Genomic DNA, 26959 nt, shown 5'->3' with positions numbered 1-26959 from the left:
CCATGAGGCAGCACATCCTGATGCCTTCATGATCATTTTGGGAGACCATTCAGGCCAACCTGAAGAAGTCTTTGACAAGCTAACACCAACACATCACATATGAGACCAGGGGAACCAAGACACTCAACTTCTGCTAAACCACCATGAAAAAAGCATACAAAGCCAAACCATGACTACACTTCAGCAAGTCTGATGACCTGACTAAACTTCTACTCCCAGCGTACAAGCAGAGACTGAAGACCACTGCACCAGTGGTGAATACGGCGAAGGTGTGGTCGAAGGAGGAGGAGAAGCATCTGCAGGACTGCTTTGAATCTGGAACATATTCAAGAACTCATCCATAGACTTGAATGAATATGAAACAGGTGTGACCGACTTCACCAACATCTGCGTAGATGAGTCTATGCCCATGTGCAAATACTAGGTGTTCCCCAACCGGAAGCCCTGGATGAATCAGAATCTGGAATCTGCTGAGGGTAAGAACAAGGGATTTAATGCCAGGAATCAAGATCTTTACAAGATGTCTAGGTATGACCTGCAGAAAGCCATCTCCAAACCAAACCATTCGAGAGGAAACTAAAGACAGATACATGCCAGCTATGGCAGGGAGTGCAGGCCATTATAGCCTACAAAGTGGAGGTGAACACTGTCAATGGCTATGATGCTTCACGACCTGATCAGCTAAACACCTTCTATGTCCATTTTAAGAAGAACCAAACAGTGTCTACTAGAATCCCTGAAAAGGCTGAGGACCCTGTGATATCTTTCTCTGAGGGTGATGTCCGAACATCATTCAAGACGCTGAATCCCCCGCAAGGCATCAGGCCCTGATGGCATATCTGGCAGAGTAATGAAAATCTGTGCGAAACAACTAAGTGGAGTGTTCACAGAGATTTTTAATCTCTTCTTGTGGCAGATAGAGTTCCCACCAAAAGGATATCAATCATCCCAGTACCCAAGAAGAGTAGTGTGAGCTGACTCAATGTCTACCGCCCTGCAGCACTAACTTCTTTCTATGTGATGAAATGCTTTGCGAGGCTGCTCATGGCCAGAATTAACACATGCCTAAATAAAGATCTGGACCCACTGCAATTGGCCTTTCATTACAATCGCTTCACGGTAGATGCAATATCACTGGCTCTCCACTCAGTTGTGGAATACCTCGAAAACAGCAACTCATACATACAGCTGCTCTTCATCTCAGCCTTCAATGTCATTATTGCCTCAGCGCTGGTCAAGAAGCTACAAACTCTTGGCCTTTGTTACCCCCCACCCCCCTGCAACTGGATCCTTGACTTTCTCACTGGAAGACCACAGTCAATACAAATTGGAAATGTCTCCTCCTCATTGATTTTCAACACAGGTGCACCCCAAGGATATATGCTGAGCCCACTGTTCTACTTGATAAACACCCATGACTGTGTGACCAGGCATAATCCCAATTCCCTCTACAAGTTTGCAGATGACACCACAGTTGTCTCTACAACTATATGACGTAGTGGAAGAAGCATAGTTCACAGCTCAACCATATAAAATGTTGAATATTTGCCTTCATTAGTTGGTACATTGAAAATAAGAAAAGGAAGTTATAGTTCAATTGTATAAATGATTAGGTAGGCACAGTTTGGAGAACTCTACACAGTTCCATTGCCAGAGTATAAGATGGATGAGATTCCACTGGAAAGGGGACAGAAGATATTCATCAGGATGTCAGCTGAGATGAAGTCTTACAGTTCTGAAGAAAGACTAGATCGACTGGAATTCGAAGAGTTTGAAGGGGGTCTGTGATGAACAAATTAATAAGGAGTAGAGATAAGATAGAAAGTAGAAAATGTTCTGCACTTTATAAAATTTTCTAAAAGAGGAGGTTTTGGGTTAAGAAGTTTATAAGGGATCTGAGGAGGAAACTTTGACCTTAGCTCGTGGTTAATATCTAGAGGAGATTATCTGAGTGGTTGGTAGAGACAGAAACTCTCAGAACACTCATTAGAAATGCCAAGTCATAGAATGTTCAAGAATCATGAGGTAATGTGGCTGTTCTATAAAATTCTGGTTAGACCACACTTGGAATACTGTGTTCATTTCTGGACACCTCATTACAGAAGAATGTGGAAGCTTTGGAGAGTGCGCAGAGGAGACTTACCACGATGACTTAAGAGGCATGTTTAACAGAGTTGGGGCACTTCTCTTTTGAGCCAAAAAGAATTGCGAGGGGTTGGGGGTTGACTTAAAAGAGGTCCACAAGATTCGAAAAAGCATAGATAGGGTGTATAGCCAGCAGCCTTTTCCTGGGGTAACAATAGCAAATATCAGAGATCATCTGTATAAGGTGAGGGGAAGAAAGTTTCATGGTTTATTACATGAAAGGAAAGTTAGAGCAGTATTCAAGGATTAAAATTTGGAGCTTTCACAACCTTACCTACCTCACACCCATAATCAAAGGTAAATTTTCTTTTCCTCACAGAATGTAGTGGATACCTGGAAGGCATTACCAGGGGTGATGGTGTTGGCTTGTACAATAGGAACATTTAGATAGGTGCATGTATGCAAGAAAAAAAGAGTGTTATGGGTGTGAGGTTGGGAAGGTTTAGATTCTTAAGTAGGTTTATATAGGTCGGTATAACAACGTGGCCTAAAGGGACTGTACTGCGCTATAATGTTTTATGTTCATGTTATGGACCAAGCACTGATAAATGGAATAAGTGTAGATGGATAGATAATGTAAAACCTTGAAGGGCCTGTTTGCATACTGTGTGACTCTGTGGCTCTCAGACTAATAATCTTCAGGTTGGATATCCCTGCCTGAGAGTGAAGAGTGAGCAGATTTGCAGGAATGTTTTGTGAAGATCTTTCATTGCGGATGTGGATAATAGAACACACTGATACAACATTTCTTGTCCCATACTGAGATTTAGAAACTTGTGTCATGCCAATTATTTCAGTGTGAATGCTCCAGTTTTTATTCTTGAATATTGCTCCAACTTTCCTTTCATGTAGTGAACCATGAGAAACTGTGTAATATATTCTCAGGGAATTGCTAACATTTGAAATTCTCTTCCTTGAAGGGTAATGAAATCAGTCTTTGAATAAATTGAAGGCAGGGGTGCATAGATTCTTGTGAAGCAAGAGGGTGAAGATTACCAAGGGCAGGTGGAACTGCAGAGTTGAGATAGCATTCAGGTCATCTGTGATCTGATTAAATGGAAGCGCCGGTAAAGAGAACAAGGTACCTATTCCTTCTCCCACCTAGCATGTTCATATACAGGTTTTATCTGTCTGAGAGGGTTGGAGGAGGTTAATGAATATCTGCAACTTTATCACTTTCACAGTCAAGTGGCAGTTTTGAATTCAGCCTTGATTATTGCTTATTATCTGTAAGTGAAGAATATATCAAGTTTTGCAAAAAAAAACAGTCATGACAGACTGTTGCCCTCAAAAGAACAGAGAGAAAGAAAGGTATTTATACAGCACCTTTAAATACAGTAAAACCCCTAGTATCTGGCACCCATGGGGATTGGTACATGCCAGATAAGTGTATTTTCCAGTTGCTTGAAACTTAATCTAACAATGCTGAACAAATATGCCTGCAATAAGAATAAACTGTGTAAAAGACAAAAAATACTACACTGTACTTACACTGAACAAGATTCACTTGCATGAATAGATAAAACTTAAGGCATTTCACTTTATTTTCAGTCATTTTCTTTGAAAACATTTAACCGCTGTTACATTTGCAGGTTCCTCCCCCTCCATGGAGCCACTCAAAAGATGAACAATCACATTGTAGATAATTAACCTCTCCCCAAAGTTTACAGATAAAGTCTAATAATATACTTAATATAATATACTAATAAAGTTAAAGACTCTCACTAAGCAGGGATGAGGAGACGTTTTAAGAGCGTCACCCCAACAATGAGCAGCATCAACCAACTCTTCATGCAGGGCGACACCATTTTATTCAAACAGCTGCTACGAGCAAAGCTCGACCAGGGCCCTCTGCTGGCTGAATAATTGCCCCCATCTTCACCGAGGGTTTTGTGTGTTACTTAAGGGAACATTGACTTTTACAATTTAAAATATGTATTTACATTTTTATTTATTCTTATTTTCAAATATTTATTTATTTTCCATGATTTTTTTTGCCATTTCTTTGAGGTTGCCGGTTGCTTGAATTTCTGCACCACAGGAAGTCATAGAAAGAGACTTTAACTTACAGGAAATCAGAAAGCATTTTTGAAGCCAATGCAGGAATCACTGGTGCATTTGAATACTTCAAACAGCCATGCTAAATGATTGGGTAATCCCTTAAACGATTGATGGAAACTCCTTTGCACTTTTTTTCAAAATGCAGACTTTTTTTTGTGCTTACTTGGAGTTTTGTTTAAAGCAGTTGCTCTTCATCTATTTTTCCCACTCATGTGCCATCTTAAATAATCTCTTGCTATCCACAGAGGACCTATGGCATCCTATGCCATATGTGCTCTCTGGTTAGTAAGGGATTACTTAAGGTGGTATGTGAGTTGGGGAAAAACACTGGTTGAATGTCTCACCCTAAAATGTGCACCTACTACAATTCTGTTGTGGAGCTTTAAAGTGGATATTTATGCTTCATCCTCTGTAATGGAGCTTAAAGCTTTGACACAGAGTTGATTGTACTGCCAATTTAGCCACTCTGGGAATTGACATGGAGATGTGCAACAATTGATTTCTTGTCCTGGTACTAAACCTAGGAGTGGTTTCTTCATTATCATCAAGAAACATAATAACCTGTTTTATTTGTTCATTTGTTGATCAAAAGCTCAGCTTTGGAGGGATTCCAGTTCCGGGAAAGTCTGTGACATTTCTAAGGAAGAATTTCCATGGCTGCATTGAAAATCTCTATTACAACGGAGTGAATATCATTGACCTGGCCAAGCGACGCAAGCCTCAGATACATGTTGTGGTAAGGAACTTATTAAATTCATGGAACATAGAACACTACAGCACAGTACAGGCCCTTCAGCCTTCAATGTTGTTCTGACCCATATATTCCTTAAAAAATACTAAACCTTCCCTACCCTGTAACCATCTATCTTTATTCTATCTGTCTGAGTCTCTTAAAATGCCCCTAATGTTTCAGCCTCTACAACCATCATTGTCCATGCACCAACAACCATTTGCATTAAAAAAACACCCCGATGTCTCTCCTATACTTCACTTTGTACATATGTCCTCTGGTGTTTGCTGTTTCTACCCTGGGAGAAAAAAAAGATGCTGCTGTGTCTCATAATCTTGTAGACCTCTATTGTCTCCTCTCATCATTCCAGGGCCAGCGTCAGAACAAGTCTAATTGGGGGTCATTATGGTAACCATGGAGGGGGGAGGTCACAATCTGACGTTCGAAAACTCACTCCGCGGGGGGGAGTTGGTGGTGCCTACCTGCCATGTACCTCCTCTGTGCACTGCTGTCACAATTCCCCTCCCTCTGATGTTACAGAAAAACCTGCTGCCTATATTGCAGTGACGCTAGTATTGCGGGTGGGGCACAATAACTCATTTGGGGGGACAATGCCCTCAAATGTCTCCCCTTGGTGATGGCCATGCATCCATGTACGCTCCAAAGAGAAAAGTCTCAGCTCTGCTAATCTTGCCTCATAAGCCTTGTTTTCCAATCCAGGTAACATCCTGGTAAATCTCTTCTTCACTCTCTCCATAGCTTCCACATCTTTCCTATAATGAGGTGACCAGAACTGAACACATTACTCTAAGTGTGATCTCACTGGAGATTTTTAGAGTTGCATCATGTCTTCTCTACGCTTGAACTCAATCACCCTATTAATGAAACCCAACATCCCATAGGCCTTCTTAACTATCCTATCAACCTTTGCGGCGCCCTTGAAGATGTATGGATCTGAATGCCAAGGTCCTTCTGTTCACCCGTACTGTTAAGAAACCGACCATTCACCCCGTCCTTCCAAAATGCATCATTTTACACGTATCGGATTGAATTCAATCTGCACTTCTCCATCTGACTCTGCCCAATTCAGCTCTGAAAGACACTATATCCATGAGATTGAATTGTTAATGAAATTGTGGATTTTGATCTTGACTCACCCAAATGTAGGTAATCAAATAATTGCATCATTTGCTGGAAAGCAGGTCCACTTTCACCTTCAACAAGAAAAGATAAACTGGTAATCCTGGAGAGCAGGATTTAAAATAAAGAATATTGTAGATGCTCATTATGGGAGGCAGCAAATGGTGAGAAAAAAAGAGTTAATGTTTTAGCTCAATGGCCTTCCTTCAGAATTGGAAAAAAAAAGTTAAGAATAAAGCATATTTTAAGTTATAGAAAAGTTGGATAGAGGACTGAGAGAAAACTAAAGAAGGTCTATGATAGGGTGAAGCCCTGGTAAGATTGTGATGTTGCCAAGAGCACCTTGTCACTATTATCCTCTGCCCCACCCATTAAGATAGTTCTCTTTGTCTCTCTATCTTTAAGATTCAAGATTATTTCATTGTCATGTAATAAAAACAGGTGGAATATTGCACAAAATTCCCTTTAGTCTGCTGTAAACAGACAAAGATTTGCCATCAGTAGAAATTGTCCAGCAGCCATTACAGTCAGAGAAAGGCAAGCGAAAGGGAGTCCCTCTGAGTCAGTGAGTGTCCATGGACTCACCTCCAGCTCTCCCGTAGCCTCTGGAACCACACAGCTTTAGTTTAAACCATTAATATCCCGAGTGTTGAAATTTGAACTTACGACACAATTAGGAAGCCCTTAGTGCCTTTGGCTCCCTCTCACATCATGGTTCCAATGGCTGGTACTCTTCCACCAGTCTTGAACCAGTCTCCAGCAATTTGCACCCTGGTGCAAGTGACTTGACTGCAGTCACCAGAAGCTGCAGCCTGCATGGGTTCTGCTGTAGAACACTGTGTTGCAGTCACTGTACTGGTTGGCCTGCCTCTGATACTGTAACTCCTCCCCCTCCAGAATCCCTAATGAAGGCAATATTGTCTAATCCCCTCCCTCAGTACTGCCTTGGAATCGGGCCAACAGAGTGTAAGATATGACTGTGGGTTTACAGTTGATCTCAACTTCTGGCCTGTCGGGTCAAATTAATAGCCCTACCGGTTCTTTACCTTGAGTTACCAATAGCCTACCCTCTCAGCGCACTCACTGGTCAATGGTCACTGTCAATGGGTCATCTCCTTGTCCTTCACAAAAGGGGTGTGGTCTCCCCATTTGCTGGATCCCTGCACCAGTCCTCTGCTTCCCCAGAGTGTGCATCCCCTTGTGGCCGCTGCCATACATAGGCGCCACCATTTTGATCCCAGACCATGCGATCACAGGATTTTAAAATAAACCACCGTCGGCTTCATTTAAGCCTGGATGGAGTTGACAGCAGTTGGACTGGATGTGGGGCTATGCTACGTCTCCACTCCCCACTTTCTATGCATCTGCACCAGCAGTAGGCTCTTCACCTTTTCATCAAAATATGATAACTTTAGAAATTTTTAGTCTTGATAAAAGCTCATCAACCTGAAGCATTAGTTATGCTTCTCTTTCCACATATTCTGCCTGACCTGCTGAATATTGTCAACAATTCCTTTTATTTTATATTTCAAGTTATCATCCAACGATACATAAACAATCTGACAAAACAGCATTTCTCTGGACCATGGTGCACCTGAATTGAACATTAAAACACAGAAACAGGCTTCTTTGGCCCTTCCAGTCTGTGCCAAACCATTTCTTTTGTCTCGTCCCACTGAACTGCACCCATCCATGGGCATCCATACCTCTCCCATCCATGTACCTGTCCAAATTCTTGTAAATGCTAAAACTGAGGCCACAATCACCACCTCAGCTGGGATCTCATTCCACACCTTGACCACTCTCTATGTGAAGAAGTTCCCTCTCATGTTCCCCCAAGACTTTTCCCCAGTGTCCTGTGGTTTGTTTCTCAACTACCCTCAGTGGAAAAACCCTATCTACATTTACTCTCTCTATTACCTCTCATAAATGTAAATACCTCTATCAAATCTTCCCTCATCCTTCTATGCTCTATGGAATAAAGTCATATCATGTTTAACCTTTCCCTGTATCTCAATTCCTAATGTCCAGGCAACATCCTAGTAAGTCTTCTCTGCATTATTTCAATCTTATTGATATATTTCCTGTAGTTAGGTAACCAAAACTGCACATAGTTCTCCAAATTTGGCCTCACCAGTGTCTTATAAACTTTAACATAATATACTAACTCCTGTACTTAATGCTTTGATTTATGAAAACCAATATGCCAAATTTTGTATCTGTATTCCCAGATCCCTCTATTCTACCGCACTGCTCAATGTCCTGTGTATATCCTTACTGTGTATAACCTTTCTCGGATTTCCTTCAAAAATGCGACACCTCACACTTGTCTGCATTAAATTCCATCTCCAATTTTCAGCCTATTTTTCCAGCTGGTCCAGATCCCTCTGTAAGCTTTGAAATGTTTATTTGCTGACAACAACACCTCCAATCTTAGTCTTATCTGCAAACTTGCTGATCCAATTTATTACATTATCATCCAGCTCATTGATGCAGATGACAAACAACAATGGTCCCAGCTCTGATCCCTGAAGCATACTTGTTAGTTACAGACCTCCAGTCTGAGTGGCAATCATCCACCACTACTCTGGCTTCCCCTGTCCAGCCATTGTTGAATCCTGTTCACCACTTAACCATGAATATCTAGTGTCTGAACCTTCCTAATGAACCTCCTATGTGGGAGCTTGTCAAAGGCCTTAATAAAGTCCATGTAGACAACATCCACAGCCTTTCCTTCATCAACTTTCCTGGTAACTTCCTCAAAGATATTAGTCCCAGTTCAGATGCAAACTGTTCCATTGGAACAGGTCTCATCTTCCTGGAAGAGACCCTAATGATCCAGAAATGTGAAGCCCACCCTCATACATCATGTCTTTAACCATGTGTATTATTCTCGCACACCACTTAATAAATATATACATGACCGGCATTGTTGGTGTCGCGATTCGCACAGTGCTTTCACCGTGCCAGCGATCGGGACTGGGGTTCGAATCCTGTATTGTCTATAAGGACTTTGTACGTTCTCCCCATGTCTATATGGGTGTCCCCCGGGGGTTCCTGATTCCCCCCACCATTCAAAAGCACTGGGGGGGTTTGTAATTTAATTGGTTGTAGAATGGGTGGCACGGACTTGTGCGCCAAAATGGCCTGTTACTGTCTTGTATGAGTAAATTTAAATTTAAAAAAAACAAAATATGATATAAAATGAATATTCTGGGATATTTTACTCAGTTTATAAAAGATCCAAGATTAAAAGGTACCGTATATCAATCTCACATCTCAAATTGTTATTTACATCATTCCAATTTGATGAATCGTTTTAGTAATCAGTGCTGTGAATATGTTATCCCTATTTGTTCTAAGACAGCCTAGATGATGCTGGAAAGAAAGTGGTATGATGAAGGACCATGATTTTATATTGATTCTGGACAATTAAAAAAAGTGCTTGATAATAGATACAGACACTGGAGAAAATGGCTTCCATGTTGTATAGCTATATACAACATCTCCCAGACTGAGCCCACCAGAAGGACTGCCTAAGAAGTTGAAGAACATAAGAAGTAGGAGCAGGCCTTCCGACCCTTCAAGCCTGATGCCAGGTTATTGGATGATCCCAACTTTAATTGCTCTGCCACAGTGGTATTTTGGATTTCCCACCTTTAAACTATTTTTTAAATTAAATGTAGACATACAACATGGTAACAGGGCATTTCAGCCCATGAAGTTATGCCACCCAATTATTCCCAATTGACCTGCAATCCCCAGTACATTTGAAAGGGGAGAGGAAGCAGGAGCACCCGGAGGAAACCCCTTGCAGATACGGGAGAGCATATTAACTCCATACAGACAGCGTGCAATTCGAACTCTGATGCCAATTGCTGGCGCTCTAACAGCGTTGTGCTAACTGCTATGTTAACCATGCATCCTTTTTTTTTGAAGAAGCTTCCTCTTCCATGTTTTAAAGTTAATCCATAAAAGATAGATACAAAGTTGACCAAAGAATTGTCCATCTCTTTAGTTATCTTAGTGTAATTTTATTTGAGACTATCTCTTCAGATATCCCTTTTACTGTGCTTAAAGTTTAAAATGCAAGCAATTGTTTCTGAATCTATGATTCTTAGAGTTATTTTTCATCATATAACTGATGGTTACCGTTAATCAGCCAATTTATTTATTAAGCTTTGGTGATTTTTCTTGCACCGTTTTATTTTCTGTATCCGCCCAGAACTTTAGATTTTACCTGCTGTGACTGATAGCTCAACATCATTCACCAAAGATACGAGCTGTGCATGGGAGTGTGATGCAATGAAAAGTAATTATGGTGATTGATCACTCATTAAAATGCTAATCAACAATAGTCATATTTGAGGCTGCTTGTTGCAGTTGTCAAAAAGATTTGCCATGCTCTAGTGCCATAGATCATACCATTCTATTTCTGTGCTAGTATGAATAAGCATAACATTATCAGTGCAGCAAAGAATTTCTCATTCCTGCAAAGGTCAATAGTGAACAATTGTTCTCGTTCAGCTAGTCTCATGATACAACAGATGTTTTCCTTCAAGCTGAATCTGTGTGCCAAATGTTTTGATGGTGGATAGCGCAACGTTGTTCCAGCAGCAGCGACTCGGATTTGTATCTGATGCTGTTTGTACGTTATCCTCGTGTCTTTGGATGCTCCAGTTTCCTCCCACACTCCAAAACGTACCGGAGTTGGAGGTTATTTAGCGTATATGTGGAGGCACGGGCTTGTGGACCAGAAGCACCTGTTACCATAGTGTATGTCTAAATTTAGAAAGAAAGGAACTTGCCACTTTTTTTTTATGCACACACCTTAGACCACAGCTGGAGAACTGCAAACACATTACAGGAAAGACCTGATGCACCGGAGAGAATTCAAAGATTTATGAGAATATTGCCTGGTCGTGAGAATTTTATCCATAGATAGCTTGGGGTTATTTTTCTTGGAACAGAGAAAGATGAGGTGAGATGTAAATAGAATTGTAGAAAATCGAGGGGCCAAGATAAAAAAGAAAAACTTACTTCCTCAGCAGATCAAAATCAAAATAGGGACACATTTAAAGTAAGTGCTGGAATGATTTGAAGAGAGGTGAAACATGTAGGCTGTAGATACTGTGATTGCAGTAAACACACTGAAATGCTCAGCTGGTCTTTTCAGAATCGACAGGAGGCAAGGATATATAGCTGCCTTCAAGGAAAGATCAGAAAAGGAAGAAACAGGATATATCAGAAAGTGCCAGAATTCAAACATTGGGGGAGGAATCCAGGACCAACAAAATGTTTTATTTGGATATAAGGGAGGAGGTGAGAATTTATCACATCTGTGTGAAAGGAGATAGGGAAATGAAAAATGACAGGGGAAGAAGTTTGGTGGGGGGGGGGGGTGTTAATGAAAGCCAGAGAAGTTGATATTAATGCCATCCAGTTGGAGGGTGCCCAGATGGAAGATGAAGTGTTGTTCCTCCAATTTACGGGTGGTCTCAGCCTGACAGTACATGAGATCATGGACAGACATGTTGGCAAGGGAATTGGATGGAGAATTGAAATGGGTGGTCACTGGGAGATCCACGCTATTAAGGCAGACAGTGCCGAGGTGCTCACCAAAGTGATCTCCCAGTCTGTGTTCAGTCTCTTCGATGTATTGTTATTCACCATGATGAATTGCTGGGTCTGCAGTCCATGATTATTGTAAGGAGGGGATTTTCAAGAGGATAATATCTATTGGAATTAAATTGTTTTGTTAACCAAGAGGTTCTATTCTTCAAACTTCTGTACCTTCTACCTGAAGATATTAATTGGAAGTTGTTGTTACTGGAGCGATGTGGATACATTCTGATGTTGGCTGCATTTTTGAAGCAACGACTCACATTGATGCCTGGAATGGATGGGAGGTCAGGGCCTGTGATGGATCTGTTGTTGCCTTCTGGAGTCTACCACATTCCTGGGCATTCTAATTCACAAATCAGGCTGTGATGCATCCACTCACCATACTTTCCACAGTTTATCTGTGTAAGTTTGATAGAATATTCAATGACATGCCAAATCTTCTCAAACTCGTTAGAAAATCAACGTTGTTGTGGGTCTTCTTTACGATTTCCTCAATGTGATGGCGTCTTGGTCTTCTGAAATATGGATATTGAAGGTACTAACCATCTCTACTGCCATGTGGTCCCTCGTACAGTCAGAGGGAGCAACCATACCACATTGTGATGCAGCTATCCAGAAGGTTGACATGATGGCAGTTGGTATGCTTGCTGGCCTTCATCTTCCTAGAAAGTGCAGTCGCTGTTGTTCCTTCCTGACAAGTAAGGAGTTGTGTGTCCATGATAAGTCACTAGTTCAGTGAATTTCCAACATCTTGGTGCTCTCCACTCTCTCTACTACAGAGTTGTTGATGTGTAGTGGAGGGTGGTCATTCCTGGACCTCTGGAACTCCACGATTATCTCTTTCGTCTTTTCCATGTTGAGGTTCAGGTTATCACTTTTGCACCTTATCACAAGATTTCCACCTCTTCTCTGCAGTGCGACTCATCCTTACTGATGAGGCCAATTACTGTTATGTCATCTGATGACACAATTGGAGCTGGCTCTGGTGATGCAGTCATGGGACAGTAGTATTAACAGGAGTGGGCTGAGCACACAACTTTGAGGTGTCACTGTGCTCAATATTCCACTACTGATCACTTGGGGCAGTTTTGCTCAATTTTTTTTAAAGAACAACCTCCCCTCCACCCTTAATCTTTCGCTTGGACGCCTGCTAACATCTAACCATACCTTGGTGAAGGGCTCGAGCCTGAAACGTCAGTTATGTATTTTTATCTTTGCTATATAAAGGACCAGCTGAGTTTCTCCAGCATTGTGTTTTTACTCGTATGTGGGCAGTTCTCCACACTCCCTAATTCTCCCCAAACTGCTTTTGGTTTCTCTTTTGACCATCTTCAGCTGTTGATATGTTGTAATTTCAAGCACAAAATAAATTTATAACCAGAAAATGCAGGAAATATTCAGCAGACCAGGAAGTGTGTGTGTGGAGAAGGACACAGTTAATGTTTCAGTTTGATGAAACTTTGTGATTAATTTTTTTTTAATTAGAAAGAAACACAGACTCAGAGAAAGGTCATTAGAGAGGACAAGTTCAAGTTCATTATCATCTGACTGTTCATTATAATCTGATGTTTCAGCCTCGAGCCCTTCATCAAGGTATGGTTAGATGTTAGCAGGCGTCCAAGCAAAAGATTAAGGGGGGGGGGGAGGCAGGTATGGTCGCAAAGGTGGAGAAGAGAGGGAAAGGACAGCAGCAATCAAGGGGAGGAGGGGAAAGGGAGGAAGGAGAAGTAGAAAGGGGAAGGGAAGAAGAAAGGGAAGGGGATAAACCCAACAAAACATTTCTCCAGGTCACACATACACAATATACAATACATAATAATCAAATGCATGCATGAAGATATAATTTAAAATAAATATATAAAAATATTTTGGAATGATTGACTTGGTTACAGGACACTGTTCATCAATCTCACTGCCTGTGGAAAGAAGCTATCTCACAGCCTGGCAGTCCTGCTTTTTCTTCTGTATCTCCTTCTTGATGGTAGTGAGTCCAAGATAATGTGTGCTGGATGCAAGAGTCTTCTGTAATTCTTTGAGCCCTAATTAAGCAATGCTCCTGGTAAAATATCATCAATAGAGGAAAGGGAAACCCCAGTCATATTCTTGGCATATGATGATCCTCTAGACCAGTGGTTCCCAACCTTTTACTTTCTACTCACTTACCACTTTAAGTATTCCCTATGCCATAAGTGTTCTGTATTAATAAGGGATTGCTTAAGGTGGTATGTGGGTGGAAAGAATAAGTTTCCACCTGACAACATTTTACAAGAGCACAATTGAGAGCATCTTGTCTGGCTGCTTCATTGCATGGTGTGGTAGTTGCAAAGCATTGGATTGGAAGTCAATCTAGACCAGTGGTTTTTAAACTCCCCCCTAGACTCACATTCCATCTTAAGCAATCCCCATGCCATAAGAACTCTGTGATTAATAAGGGATTGTTTAAGGTAGAATGTGAGTGGAAAGAAAAATGTTTGAAAACCACTGTTTTAATCATTCCAAATTGATTCATTATGTGCACAGTTTCATAACTCCAAAGGAAATGGACCAATGACAATTTTTCTCAAGCAAAATATTTCAGACATAATTGTGTCCAGAGCAGTGATTCTCAATCTTCCCTTCCTACTCACATACCACCTTAAGCAATCACTTACTAATCACAGAGCACTTATGGCATAGGGAATAGTTAAAGTGGTATGTGAGTGGAAAGTAAAAGGTTGGGAACCACTGCTCTAAACTATACCAGTGGTTTTCAAACTGCCCCCCAAACTCCCTAAACGGATTGCTTAAGGTGGGATGTAAGTTGAAAAAAATGTTGAGAACCACTACTCTAGGCCCAATTGTTACTGAAATATTTTTCTTGAGAAAAATTGAAATTGGCCCATTTCCTTTTGAGTCATGAAACTGTGCACACAAGAAGTCGATTAGGCACAATTAAAACAGTGGTTTTCAAACATTTTTCTTTTCACTCACATTCCACCTTAAGCAATCCCTTATTAATCACAGAGTTCTTATGGCATGGGGAGTGCTTAAGGTGGAATGTGAGTCTAAGGGGGCAGTTTGAAAACCACTGGTCGAGATTGACTTCCAATCCAATGCTTTGCAACTACCACACCACGCAATGAAGCAGCCAGACAAGATGCTCTCAATTGTGCTCTTGTAAAATGTTGTCAGGATGGTGGCTGGTAGCCTTGCCTTCCTCTTCCTCCTGCTGGGAAGATCCGCAATGGAATAGAAGGACATGAGAAGTTAAATAACATCAGGGAATAAATACTTCAAGGTGAAAGAGGATTATGGTTGGACCAGTAAAGAACAAAAAAAGATTATGTATTGCATTAATGCAGAATCTGAAATTCCCAGAGGAATGTGGTGCGACTGCTGTTAATTTGAAAAAAAAAGGCAGAAATGCTGATTATTTGAACATTTGTAATATTTTGTGCAGAGTACTGTTGTCTTGGTAAGCTTTAGAAAACTTGTTTATTTTATTGAAATCCATGGGTGAAACTGGATGAAGAAATGTATAGCATTTTATTTACTTGCATGGAATATTTTGGAAAGGAAAGATTTTGGGGGATATGGGCTTGCTTGGGTAGACAACTTGGTCGGGACAAAGAAGCTAGGCTGAAGGGTCTGTTTCTGTGCTGTAATACTCTCTTGGACCACTATAAAAAGAAGACGATGATGTAAAAACTCAGCAAGTTGATCAGCATCTATGGAAAGAGAAACAGAATATTTCAGGTTGAAGGCTTTTTTGTCAGAATGAGAATTTAACTGTTTTAGGGAAAGTTTATATTTTTAATTTTGAAGTTCAATTGTACAGTTGTGACTTCTCTCACATTCTTTAAATTTTATTGTGTTCCTTTTCACATTCCTGCTCATCTGTTCTTTCTCAGTCAAGGTTTCTCCTCCTCACTTTTTCTCACTCTCCTTTGTGCTTTCACAATCTTAGACTTTCTCATTGTTTGGCCTCGAGAATTCTTCATGCTCAATTCAGTGACTTTATCTCTTTGTTTTATCTCATTATTTTTTTGTTTATCATAAATTGATCAGCCTCTCAGAATGCATAAGCCAGTTTCTACTTTCTGTAATTTGATGTCTGTGAGAAGGTCTCCTTGTGAAATTGATGTGTTTTGGATTGATCTACTGGGATGGAAATTGGTGTGGTAAGGCAAGAAAGTCTAAAACACTACAGGTGCTGCAAACTGGAAATAAAACCAGAAAATGCCAGCAGACGGGAATCAGCTGTGAAAAGTTGGTGGTTCAGAATTAAATGTCTTCATCAGAACTCAATTGAGAAATAAGTTATTTTCAAGTTGCAGAGAAGATGTGAAGCAGAGTGCAATTAGCATAGCCGTTAGCACAGTGTCGACGATTTGGGTTTGAATCCAGTGCCATCTCTTCAGAGTTTTTACATTTTTCCCCATTTCTGTGTGGATTCCTCTGGGTGCTCCGGTTTCCTCCCACCCATTAAAATGTACAGGGGTTGTCAGTTAATTTTGGTAGCACTGGCCCCTGGACCATCAAGGCCTGAATGTCTAAATTTGATAAAGTTTTAAAATATATGATTTCATTGGATTTGTGATAAGTTGGGGCCAATGCCAAAACAAAGGTTGAAGAGGAACACAAAAGTGCTCTCAAAGTGGTTTGCAATGGGGCAATGAGAGTGTGAAAATAAAATATCAGGTGTGGCCAATAATAGGTCAAGGCGTGCTAATGGACAGGAGGTAAAACTGAGCCAATATTGCAGATGATGGAAAAATGCTCAGAGTGAGCTTCCTTGACACTTGAATTTTCAATCTCACTTCCACTCTGGCCATTTTCAAGCTTCAGGAGCAGAAAGTCTCCTTCTCCCAAGGTGCACAGTGATTTTCTTGATCAATATTCTCCAACTTCTGATAATGATAACTTGTTCACCCTATAAGAGAACTGGCCATTTTGCTGTCAATCATCTATATATGGTTTGATCGGTGAAATGTTTGAGGGGAAAAAAATACTATTTAGTTGACTATTTTTATTGAATTTATTTGGCATTGGAGATCAATCAGATTGTACCAACTTTCAGAAGGCAGGTCACCACTGCCTACTCAAGAAAAATGATACCGTCCTTGTCAGCAATACCCACATCACAAAACATTACAAAAATTGCATTGAAAATACTTTTGATTCATCTTGGCATGGACAGAATAGATGTAGAAAGGTTATTTCCCATGGTGGGAGAACCCAGGACAAGAGGGCACAACTTTTAGATTGATGGGCGTCCAATTAGAACAGAGGTGAGGATATATTTCATTAGCCAGATGGTGGTGAATTTGTGCAATTTGTTGCCGCATGTGGTTGTGGAGGCCAAGTCATTGGATGTATTTAAGGCAGAGATTGATAGTTTCTTCATTAGCCAGGGCATCAAAGATTATGGAGAAGTAAAACATGAACATCTACAGATGCTGTGTTTGAAGTAAAAACACAAAGCTGGAGAAACTCAGCGGGTGAAGCAGTGTCCTCTACATAGCAAAGGTAAAAATACACAATCAATGTTTCAGGCTTGAGCCCTTCATCAAGGTAGGAAAAAATGTTGGCAGGTGTCCAATCAAAAGAGTGGGGGGGAGGGGTGGTTGCAAAGGCAGGAGGTGGTAGGTGGAGAAGGGAGGGAGGGGACAGCAATGATCAAAGGGAGGAGGGGTGGATAGATGAAGGGAGGGAGGAGAACTGGAAAGGAGAAGGGAGGGGGAAGCAGAGTCGGAACAAAAAATGGAGGGGAGGGATCTGAACAAAAGAGTAGGGGGGAGGGGAGAAGGCTGAGGTGTGAGGATGAGTGAGAGAATGAATTAACCAAGATTGAATGGTGGTGCAGACTTGGTGGGCTAAATAGCCTATTTCTTTTCCTGTGCCTTTGGTCTAAATCAGCCATTCTCAATGGAGGCCGCGAAACCCACTGTGAGCCACAGCACATTCAAAGGGGAATCAAATTTGAATCAATGTTTTTTTGTGCTTCTACATAGTCGGTAGGAGAGAATTGTGGAAAAAAACAAATAAACATGAATGCTTCAGTGGGAAGGGGGCCCAGAAATCTTCAGCAGAATCTTAAGAGGCCATAGCCAAAAAAATGTTTGAGAATGACTGCTCCAAGAACACCAAAATGTCATTTCCAAATATGCCTTTGTGTATGTGGAATTACTTTGTATTCCCTCAGCTAACAAGGTGTAGTTGCCAGAAGCCCAGCACCTCTAAGTTCAAGGACAGATTTTCCCCAACAGCTGTCAGGCTCTTGAACATCCCTCACCTACTACTCCAAAACTATCAAAATATCTGTCTGCAATATTGGAACATCACTTTTTTGTGTCAACTGCAACTCTGATATTTATTTATCTATCCTTTATATTAATTGTCTCTCATGATGCATTATGGTAATTTACACCATATTGTTGCTGGTGTACTTTACGTGTCTGTGTGGCTGCAGAAAGGAGGGAGGTTGGTGCTACTGAACAATGAAGTCACATGTCTCACATCATATCAACCCCAGTATTCCTTTACCTCCTTTTGAACTACACAGATGCCCCCCCCCCCCCAACCACCCTTATTTCCTATCCCCTTCCTTGGTGGTTTTATCTTTCATTCACCCCTCCCTCATCATTCTACTTAACACCTTCCTTACTCATTGAATTCAAGAATCCATTGCCCTTTGCTGTGTCCAGTTGTCATTTTCTAGCACTTTGTCTCTACCTCCTTTCTCACTCCCCTATCTGGCCACAGCTGCCTAACACCTTCCTCGTCATCTAGTTCAAGCGTCACATGGCAGTTCCCCGCTCACCTCTTTCTGCGGGCTATCTCTCTTCTACACTTCCACTCCTGCTGCAGGGTCTTGAACTGAAATGTTGACCATCAATCTGTCTCCACAGATCCTGCCTGACCCCATGAGTTCCTCTGATAGTTTATTTCATCCTCCAGATTCCAGAATCTGTAGTCTCTTGTGTGTTTGTGCTTCAACAAACTTCGTGGATCTATGTGTGGCGCGCTATCAAACAGAAGCAAAAACACAAAACATAAAGTCTGTTCAACAGGCTTTATTCGACAATAACTTCCACAGGGCTAGCTGTGAGAAATGCTGTTACAAGCTCTGAGACTGTCTTCGAAGGGCTGGCTCTGGCTTATATCCCGGAGGGTGGTTGACAGCCGACTGGGTGTTGTCTTGTCCCCGTGTTCTTCTGCAGGTACAGAGGTTGCCCCCTGAAGTAGGCCAGTGGTGTACAACCACATTCACCCCCTTCTTTAAAATTGTCCTGGGGTGAGGGGGGGGTGGGTGGGAGGTTGCAGTCCATGGTCTACCCGGAGCCCCAAAACATATACACATTATTTACAGATTGAGGCGGTCCGGCTGTCGTCCGAGTGTCTGGCTCCTGGTCACTGGTCAGTGGGGGTATGTGGGGGCGGGGGCCAGAGCAGCTGGAGTAGTGCAGCATAGAGGGATGGCCGGGAGCCAGGGTTGAGGTGTGTGTGTTGCTTTGGATGGGTGGGGGAGGGCAGGTTCGTCCCCCACAATTGTAATGAATCCTTGGTGCCCAAGGAGATCTTGAGTGTCCCATAGCTATCCGGGGTTGGGAGGAGTGTGTCAGGCCAGCATGGTCCTGTGCTGTGGTGGGTGCTCCTGCTAGTGCCAGGTCCCCAGTTGAGAAGGTGTCCTCCCTGCTGCTGCTGAACCTAATGTAGGTGTAGTTGTGGTTCGCGTGTAGGAGGAACACCTGCTTGGCCAGGGGTTCGGCCTTGTGTGCCCACATGTGTCTACGAGGGACCACTGGACCCGGGGTCGTGAGCCATCGCCAATTTTCTTGGGAATGAAAACAGGCATTTGTGATGGGTCTTGTTGGTAGCTGTGCACAGGAGTGATCTAATGGCATGGAGTGCCTTGGGAAGGGCATCCTGCCAGTATTCTACGGACCACCCCTTTGACTTAAGGGCCAGGAGAACTGCCTTCCAGATCACCCCATTTTCCACTTGCCCATTACCTCTCGGGTTGTAACTAGTCGTGTGACTTGTCACGATGCCCCTTGCTGTCAGGTACTGGCGTAGTTTCTCCCCCTTGAAGCTAGACCCCCGTTCGTTGTGGATAGATGCGGGGTAGCCGAACATGGTGAAGATCGTGTCAGTGCCTTGATGACGGTGGCTGTGGGGGTGTCAGGGCAAGAGATAGCTAAAGCGAAGCGGGACTACTCGTCTATGACCGTGAGGAAATAGACGTTCCAATTTGTGGAAGGCAGGGGCTCCTTGAAGTCCATGCTGAGGGACTCGAAGGGCCAAATGGCCTTTTCGAATGAACCTGGGGCGGGCGGAAGAAGTGAGGTTTGCATTTCATGCAGAACCGCCATGCGTCGGTCATGGTCCTGACGTCCCTGACTGTGTACTGGGTTAGTGTTTTCTTGTCCCTGTGCTCTTCTGCAGGTACAGAGGTTGGCCCCTGCAGTAGGCCGGTCGTGTACCACCACACTATGTTTGTATGCAATTCCACTTACCCATTACGTTAAGAATGCGGAGGCTTTGAAATATGTACAAAAGGGATTTGCCAGCTTGCAACCTGGATTTGGAAGATATGAGAGGTTGGATAAAATGGGGTTGACTTTTCTGCTGTGGGGAGACCTTATAAACTTTTTATAAAATATGAGAGTCGTAGATAGAGTGATAGACAATCAAAGTCTTTTTCCCAGGATAAGAATGTGATGTATTTAAAGTTTAAAGGAGATATGTGGGGTAATTTTTTACACAGAGAGTAATTGGTGCCTGACACAAACAGCCAGGGATAGTGGTTAACCAAACATGAATTTCTGATTTGATGCATGAATATGCAGGGAATGATGGAATATTGGATAATAACTTAAATGAATATGAAAATTTGGACAAGAATAATTGGCTGACTGATCTGATGTTTCCCATTTTACATCACTGCTCAATATAAAATTGACCAGTTATGCAAAATAATTTGCATTAAACTTGTTGACTTTAACACAACTGATGCGGAGTGGTCTTTTTTTAAAATCCAACCCCATTATTACAAGATTCTGACTCCTGAGTCAATAAAACATCTATGTGCTTTTTATTCCAATGTTGGTTGGAATGACTGTTTTATTGTTTAGGTTTATGTAGAGTTTAGGGAAGGATAATAAAAAAAAACCATGAGCATGTTTAAGATTGGGCTTCGTACAAAGCTTCAGGTGCAGCCACATTAAATCTACATTTTGTCAATTTAACAACATAAATTACTGTACAATATTATAACCTAATGACAGGGATTTTAACTGATTGATATTCCGTGTCTTATCCTCCTCTTGATTTTAATATTCATTTTTAACACATCTTACAAATGTGACTATTATGGCAATTTCACAATTGAAATGCTTTTGCCCAAGAATTATTTTCTGACCTCCATTTCAAATTAATTTGTAATTTACCTCGCAGTGTTTCAGTGGAAGTAATCCACTAGCCTTACCTACTTTGACCCATCACGAACATTTTGAAAGTCTCTCTCAAGCTCTATTATCTTTTCCCATTCTTGTTTAATAAAAGACTTACCAATCCTTACAATTTGAATCCTTTTTATACAGTTAAAAATGCTGTTATCTGTAATTCAAGCAACCGGTAGCCTCAAGCAACCGGCAAAAAAAAAAAATCATGGAAAATAAATGGGTAAAAATACCGAGGTTTAAGATCGACACACCTTGCTGTTCATTCTCCATTCACGGAACAGGCAGTTTCAAGCAATTGGAACTTTCACTTATCTGGCATCTTCCGATCCTTGTAGATGCCAGATAATAGGGATTCTACTGTGCAGTGAAGTGGAATTCACTTTCTCTGTATTGTTCAGATGGCAGGCTCCTCCCCTGGCTTCACCCTCACCTATCCCAATATAAACCCTAGTTTTCCCACATTACTTAAGATTCACCTGAGGACTATTGTGCCTACTGGCCATTGATTGTAAGCAATTAAAAGTGTGGTGGTACTCCTCACTTGTCTCTGAGTGCATTTAGTCGCATTACAATTTTTTGAAACGGGGTGAAGCCAGGCATGCTCCAGATTGACCCTACTGGCTGGAGTGCTTCCAGTCCTTTCTGACAGCCACACAAGACGTCTTCAACTCGGATGGTCTCCAGAGATCGGTACTTCTCTTTCGAGTCAGCCCCAAAGGGTACACTATCATCAGAGACTGTGCTACCTACGAGTCAGCCTTAGAAGGCTCGAAGGCCTGCTACATGAGGCCCCTGAATGATGTGCTGGTGAGGTACCGACTCTAAACATTGGCAACATGAGTCGCTGGATGAACTGTGGGCCCTGACCAGAAAATGCAACTATGAAGTGGCCACGGCCCAGGTGAGAAAGGGGGAACAAATCTGGGACACCCTCGTGGCAGGAATGAGGTTGAGGTACTTGAGGCAGCGACTGCTGGAGTTGGGGAAGAAATACTTGGCCAGCAACTTGGACCTGGCAAAAGTGCTTGAACAGGCCCAACTGGGAGCTGACGACCTCACGAATGAAAGCATTGGGGCGCTGGTGACCCTCCGCACCTCCAACACCCACTGTTGTGGCCATGCATGGCCATGGATGCTACTTCTTTGGACAGGAACAGCATCCCCGTGCCCAATGTCCTGCGAAGTACTCAGTGTGCTTAGGATGCGGTAAGCAAGGGCACACATGGGGTGAAGGTCTACCAGGCCAAAGGAAACCCAAGGAGGGCAACCATGTGTGCAAGCCCCAAATCATTGCTCAACTCATGCCCAAGTCCAGAGGGACCGGCTGCCAGAATCTTCTTGCTGCTCCTCAAGGTGGGACCCACCACTGGAAGTGAAGCATCGCGGGAAGCCACGGCAACCATCTTGCAGCACCTTGAGGTCAGCACCACCTAGTCCATCATCGCATCAAGATGGAGTGTGACCATCTTGCCTCACCTCATGGTCGATGCCATCTTGTTTACCCGCAGGCCAAGAGGAGAATGTCCACATCAGCATGGGAGCAACAGGGTTTCTGGAGCACTGGTGTTGATTGTCCTGGATCAGGTAATACCTCACCATTTGAATAACTTGACAATGGAGGTGAGAGTAAATAGTCATTTGACTGATTGCTTAGTAGACACTGGCTCCACGGACAGTTTTATAAACTCTGTGATGGCTCTGTGGTACAACTTAAGAGTGTACCTGAGAGACTTTCATATTTTCCCAACTTCACATTTGCACTCTGCAATGATCCAGGGGTATTGTATAGTACATCTAACTGTAAAAGGTGGTGGGGGGGATGAATTTTGTAATTTCTAATTGTATGTACTGAAGGATTTGGGTGCTCCTGTGTCACCTTAAATGTGTGCCCATGGAATATTCTGGCCCACTTCCCCCAATCACGGTGCAGAACAGAAGGTCCCAAAAGCTGGACACCACATGGGGTCCCTCCACCCTAAATAATGATTTCCTTCCCCCATTGTTTCGAACCTGATTCTTGATTGCATACCAATAGCTATAAAGACCAGGCGAAACAGTATGGGGGATTGGGAATTTATCAGAGCTGAGACACAGTGGCTACTCAAAGAAAACATCATTGAACCTAGAAACAACCCATGGAGAGCAAAGGTGGTAGTCATGAAAGTGGAAGAGAAGTCTGGCTAGTGATTGATTACAGCCAAACAATTAATCGCTTCACAGAACTGGACATGTACCCCCTCCCTTGAATTTCGGACATGGTAAACAAAATTGTGCAGTACTGGGTCTATTCGACCATAGACTTGAAAGCTGCATACCATCAGTTACAGATCTGTTCAGAGGACCGCCCCTACACAGCATTTGAGGCAGATGGACAAAATCGTTGATGAATACAGGTTGAAGGCCACCTTCCCTCATCTTGACAATGTCACCATTTGTGGACACTTTCTGGAACACCATGACTCCAACTTCCAGAGATTTCTCTACACAGCCAAGGCCCTGAACCTCACATACAACTCCAGTAAGTGCGTGTCCTAGATGAAACGCCTGGTGATCCTGGGCTATGTAGTGGAGAATGGCATCATTGGCCCTGACCCTGATTGAATGCACCCCCTGTTAGAGCTCCCAAACATGAGGACCATGAAAGCCTTAAGGAGGTGCCTGGGCTATTTCTCCTATTACGCCCAGTGGATCCTTCACTGCACAGATAAGATCCTCACCCTCTTAAAGTCCACCTCTTTCCCATTGTTGATTGAAGCCAAGATGGCTTTTGACTGCACTCCGAACTACATTGCAAAGGACGCCATGCATGGGGTGGACGAGATCACACCCTTCCAGGTGGAAAATGATGCCGCTACCCTTAACCAAGTGGACAGGCCAGTGCCTTTTTCTCCTGCACGCTACAAGGCCATGAGCTTCGGAACCTATCTTTGGAGAAAGAGGCTCAAGCCATTGTAGAGGGCATCAGGCACTGGAGGCATTACTTCTTGTATGGACCACAAGGGCTTTGACCATGCTGAACTAAAAACTCACAACCCATCTTTATAATGGGGTTTCCACAAGCTTGCCCACTTGTCATGTTCCAGTCCCTGCTGCTGCTGAAAAATTCTCTCTTTCTCTCTCTCTCACACACACAGAGAAAACCACATGACCCTCTTAGAACAGCAAACTGCACTCAGTCAAGTGCACCAGACCCAATCTTCTGAGTTCGTTCATCTCTTGCTTTCCAAAACAATAATCTAATTCTCCACAGCATGTCCTTATAGGTATTCTTCAAAACTTTTTCAAAGGCACTCGGAGCCTGGGCTGTCTGGCTTGAGCCAAGCTCTTGCATTTTAAATGAGATCTGTTTTGAAGCGTTTGTATGTGACCCACACTAAAAAACCTGCCACAATTCATCTCCTTTAAAACAAAATATAACATAATCCATCACATCTTCCGAACTGAAGAATATTTAAATATCAGATCACATTGCATGTGAACAACAGATTTAAAGGTAGCACCATGAGCAGCAGTTAACATGAGTGCCTTATAGCTTCAATGATCCAGTTTAATCCCAACCTCCAGTGCTATCTGTGCAAAGTTGCATAATGTACCTGTGACTGCGTAGGATTCAAAGTTCAAAATTCAGATTTATTGTCAGAGTGCGTACATGATATCACATACAACCCTGAGATTCTTTTTCTGAAGGCCAGACACACACATCAACAGTTGTTTGTTGAAGACTGTATTAACCCTGGTGTAATCATTCAGATCCTCATCTGAGTTCTTGAACACCATGTGATAGTACAGACTTATCTCTAATGTATATAGTTACAGTATCTAGAGTGTAATGACTGTGCTTACAGCGATTGGCTGAGAGCTTAGCCACGCCTACTGTCTGGGCCTTAAAGGGTTGTGTCCCAAGCCAGGTCAGATCATTCCGGACTGGTTGGCCACCTGTGAAGAGCTCCTGTCTTTTGCTAATAAAAGCCTTGGTTTGGATCAACAAGTCTTTGGTTCTTTCGACAAGCTCTACACACCACTACTAACTTGAACCAGTCTTGTAACAGTTCTTCAGCCTCCCACAACCACCAACGGGCTGTTCTGATCTCTGATGCTTCTCTCTGTCTGTATTCAGGCAAAAGGACAACAGTCAGGCGATGTGACTTGTCAAAATGCGGTCTCATATAAGAATGGAAGGCCTTCTTTATCCTGGTGCAGCAGTTATCAAGTATGATGGAACCTCTAGTACAGCAGGTCACGTACTGGCAGGAATTGGTCAGGGTTTTCTTCAGATAGGCCTGGGTATTACCAATTTTCTCCCATGTCCCAATGATAAACTGGCCAGTTAATGAGAGACAGGCACTCCCCAATTTACAGCCTATGTGACTTTCGTCCATCTGCACATACGACCAATTTTCAAAAAAAAAATATAAACTTTATGTGATTTATGTTGTATTTGGCAAGCTATAACTGGGATACAGGGCACATAAGAGCCAAAATGTGTGTAATTGCGTTGTTGGTCAGTGTTCTAGGACCATAGGCTGGGCGTAGCCGTCTTGCTTCCTATGCACATGTGTGAGTCTTCGGTTGGCGCATGTGCAGTAGGTTCATGTACTGGAGCTCAGTGGGTCTTCGGCACCCCTAATGATATTGAATCTGTGGCCTTAACTCTTGCGCATGCACCCACTGAACTCCAATATGTGAACCCATGTGCATGCATCAACCAAAGACTCGTGCATACGCACAGGAATCAAGATGGCCACGCCCAACTTGTGGACCCCAGGATGCCCACCAACAAGGTAATTATGCACATTTTAGGTCTTACATGCCCTGTATACCTGTTACAGTTTGTCAAATACAACATTTGATTAAAAAGTTTGTTTTAAGACTTCGGTACTCCATGCATGGGGGAAAAAAATTCCGACACATCCATTTCAAGATATGGCCGATCCTTGGGTCCCAATTAAGATCGTAAGTCAGGGAGTACCTGTACTTAAAACTACCGTTCATGTAGCTGGGTAGCAGGAGAATGATGAGGAGGGGCATGTAATGATGAGATGGGGGTATTTTATGGGCAAGAAAATTGTGCAGGGAAATAAATAAGAGAATAGGACTGATGGGATGGTGCCGAATACAGCATATACTTGATGAGATGGACAGTCCCTTCTCATGAGAAAAATATGATAAATTACCATCCCTAAAAAACAATAACAAGCCAAATTACTTTTTAACAAGGATATAGATATCCAGTAGATATATGGTTATACGCTTGTTAATGTTCTCTTTTTGAAGGTCAGATTGATTTAATTACTTGAAATTAAATTCGCCAACTGCTATGATGGGAATTGAACTCATGTCTATGAATCAGTGGTGTCGACCTATGGAAATTAGTCCAGTAACTATGATACCATAGTTGCTTTATGCAAATTGTATTCAAATTGCCTGGAAATGTATTACAGCTCACTGGAGTGCATGGTCAATTTATACTCTGCTTCTGAATTTCAATCCATTAGTTCTGCATCACACAAACTGATCTTTCAGCTCAACTTGTCCATGCCACCCAAGCAAATCCCATTTTCCTGCATTCACCCTGTATCCTTCCAAACCAACCTTTCTCCACGTGGGCTCATAGAAACCTACAAATGCAGTGATGGTTAAAAGTTTTCAAAGAATGTGACTGAAAATAAAGTAAAATACTTTAAGGTTTATGTATTTATGAAAGTGAAGTTTGTTCAGTGTAAGTACAGTGTATTTTTTTTTGTCTTTTAAACTGTTTATTCTTAAAGGTGGTGTATGAGTTAGATATTATAAGTTGAGTCTCTTACAATCG

The 26959-nt window shown here is 42.3% G+C and overlaps 1 protein-coding gene across 1 annotated transcript in view; it reads left to right on the top strand.

Moving 5' to 3' along the window:
- LOC138762456 (contactin-associated protein-like 5) overlaps positions 1-26959 on the top strand; it is a 762501-nt gene that overhangs the window by 24518 nt on the left and 711024 nt on the right. Inside the window, exon 3 of the mRNA XM_069936213.1 lies at positions 4799-4942. Coding sequence (XP_069792314.1) covers positions 4799-4942 — 144 coding nt within the window. The remainder of the gene's footprint in view (positions 1-4798; positions 4943-26959) is intronic.

The sequence above is a fragment of the Narcine bancroftii genome, chromosome 4, assembly GCF_036971445.1.
Source record: "Narcine bancroftii isolate sNarBan1 chromosome 4, sNarBan1.hap1, whole genome shotgun sequence".
Lineage (NCBI taxonomy): Eukaryota > Metazoa > Chordata > Chondrichthyes > Torpediniformes > Narcinidae > Narcine > Narcine bancroftii.
Note: the sequence above shows the minus strand (reverse complement) of the source record. Positions and strands in the feature narration are given on the sequence as shown.